Source organism: Mirounga leonina, unplaced genomic scaffold (assembly GCF_011800145.1).
Source record: "Mirounga leonina isolate KUSES-001 unplaced genomic scaffold, KU_Mleo_1.0 Mir_166, whole genome shotgun sequence".
NCBI classification, from domain to species: domain Eukaryota; kingdom Metazoa; phylum Chordata; class Mammalia; order Carnivora; family Phocidae; genus Mirounga; species Mirounga leonina.
The window spans coordinates 27,023,238-27,025,330 of NW_023270418.1; the positions used below are offsets into that span (position 1 = coordinate 27,023,238).

General features: G+C 40.9%; 1 protein-coding gene across 1 annotated transcript; it reads left to right on the forward strand.

Annotated features, from left to right (window-relative positions):
* The first annotated feature begins 676 nt into the window (after positions 1 to 676).
* On the forward strand, positions 677 to 1,612 carry LOC118015610 (olfactory receptor 4D11). The gene has a single exon (XM_035012350.1). The coding sequence runs from the start codon at positions 677 to 679 to the stop codon at positions 1,610 to 1,612; it is 936 nt and encodes a 311-aa protein (XP_034868241.1).
* The last annotated feature ends 481 nt before the right edge of the window (positions 1,613 to 2,093 follow it).

Below are 2,093 nucleotides of genomic sequence, written 5' to 3' on the forward strand. Positions count from 1 at the left end.
TAATTTTTAAGAAACAAACTAGAACGATGAACAGAAGAGAAGATCTGAATTACACTTTCATTTCCACAGCTGAGGAGCTATTCAACGGGGGTTTTGGTACTTAAAGTAGTGTAAATAAAGGTAGAAATAAAGAAGACCTTCATGGCTTTAAAATTTTCTCATTTTTCATAGAATTAAATTTGCAATTTAAAAAAGGGAAGAGTGTTTCTGTGGAGTTCAGTCCAAAGGGAACCATTTTGCAGATACAGGTTCTTAGACCATTTAAATGGAGCATGCAATCTGGAAAAGAAACCAGCCAGACACCTTGCCTTACCCATACATCAAACTGACCCCATTTTTATATCCCTCGTGCCCAAATAGTCCCTTTCTGAATATTTAACATCCACCTGTTTATCTTGAATGCTTAGAACTTCTATTCATAGAACATTATTTTTATGCCACATCTAAAATATTTATAATTTACAGAAGAATAATTAGATGCATGCTTGTGTTAATCAGATGTCATTTTCTACACATTAGCAATAACCTCAGAACAGCTTTTTATGTGGTAATAGCCACTCACTAGTTCTCAACCTAATACCTGACTCTGTCTGATATATTAAGGGACAGTGAACACTTTCTGAAATAATATTTTTCATTTTTCCCAAGCTACACAAAGAAGAGGAAACATGATTCAATGGAGTTGGGAAATAGCACAAGGGTAAAAGAATTTATATTTCTGGGACTTACTCAGTCCCAAGACCTGAGCTTGGTCTTATTTCTTTCTTTGTGTTTGGTGTACATGATAACTCTTCTGGGAAACCTCCTTATCATGGTCACTGTGACCTGTGAGTCCCGCCTTCACATCCCCATGTACTTCCTGCTCCGCAATCTCTCAGTCTTGGACATCTGCTTCTCCTCCATCACTGCTCCCAAGGTTCTCATGGACCTTCTGTCAAAGATAAAGACCATCTCCTTCAATGGTTGCATCACTCAGATGTTCTTCTTCCACCTTCTCGGTGGGGCAGACATTTTTTCTCTCTCTGTCATGGCCTTTGATCGCTACATGGCCATCTCCAAGCCCCTGCACTACGTGACCATCATGAGTAGGGGGCGATGCACTGCCCTCATTGTGGCCTCCTGGGTGGGGGGCTTCGTCCACTCCATCGTGCAGATTTCCCTGTTGCTGCCCCTCCCCTTCTGTGGGCCCAATGTTCTTGACACTTTCTACTGCGATGTCCCACAGGTCCTCAAACTCGCCTGTACAGACACCTTTGCACTTGAGCTCCTGATGATTTCCAACAATGGCTTAGTCAGTACCCTGTGGTTTATTTTCCTGCTTGCATCCTACACAGTCATCTTAATGATGCTGAGGTCTCATGCTGGGGAGGGCAGGAGGAAAGCCATCTCCACCTGCACCTCCCACATCACTGTGGTGACTCTGCACTTTGTGCCCTGCATCTGTGTCTACGCCCGGCCCTTCACTGCCCTCCCCACAGATAAAGCCATTTCTGTCACCTTCACTGTCATATCCCCACTGTTGAACCCTTTGATCTACACCCTGAGGAACCAGGAGATGAAGTCAGCCATGAGGAGACTGAGGAGAAGACTCATGCCTTTTGTGATGGAATAGTGTAAGAATCTCCAACCTCTTCATCACCAAGAACTCCTTCCATTATTTTTTCTATAGAGTCATATTTATATACTTGAATATATTGTCAATAAACCAACTATACTTACTAGATAACAATTTATTTTCCTATTTAAGTTAATAGGTTACTAATAACTCAAGCTTCTGGTGAGCATGAAGTAACTAGTATTATAGGATTGCACTGATTGATGTATTTCTATTTGAGGAGAACTATATGGCAGGTAAAGAGATTGATCGAATCCTTTTTCAAGAGGTAAGTTAATAGAAGCCTAGATAGGAGTGATTTGCTCAAGATTTTATATCAAGTAAATTGCAGAGATAAGTCTTCAGACACCTAATCTATTGTTCTTCCTCCATATGAATGTAATGTGCTACATTACCAGAACTGTCTATACCAAACTACAATCCTGTTCTAGAAAAGATCTTATGATCAGTGCTTCTGTAGTACACATAATGGGCACAT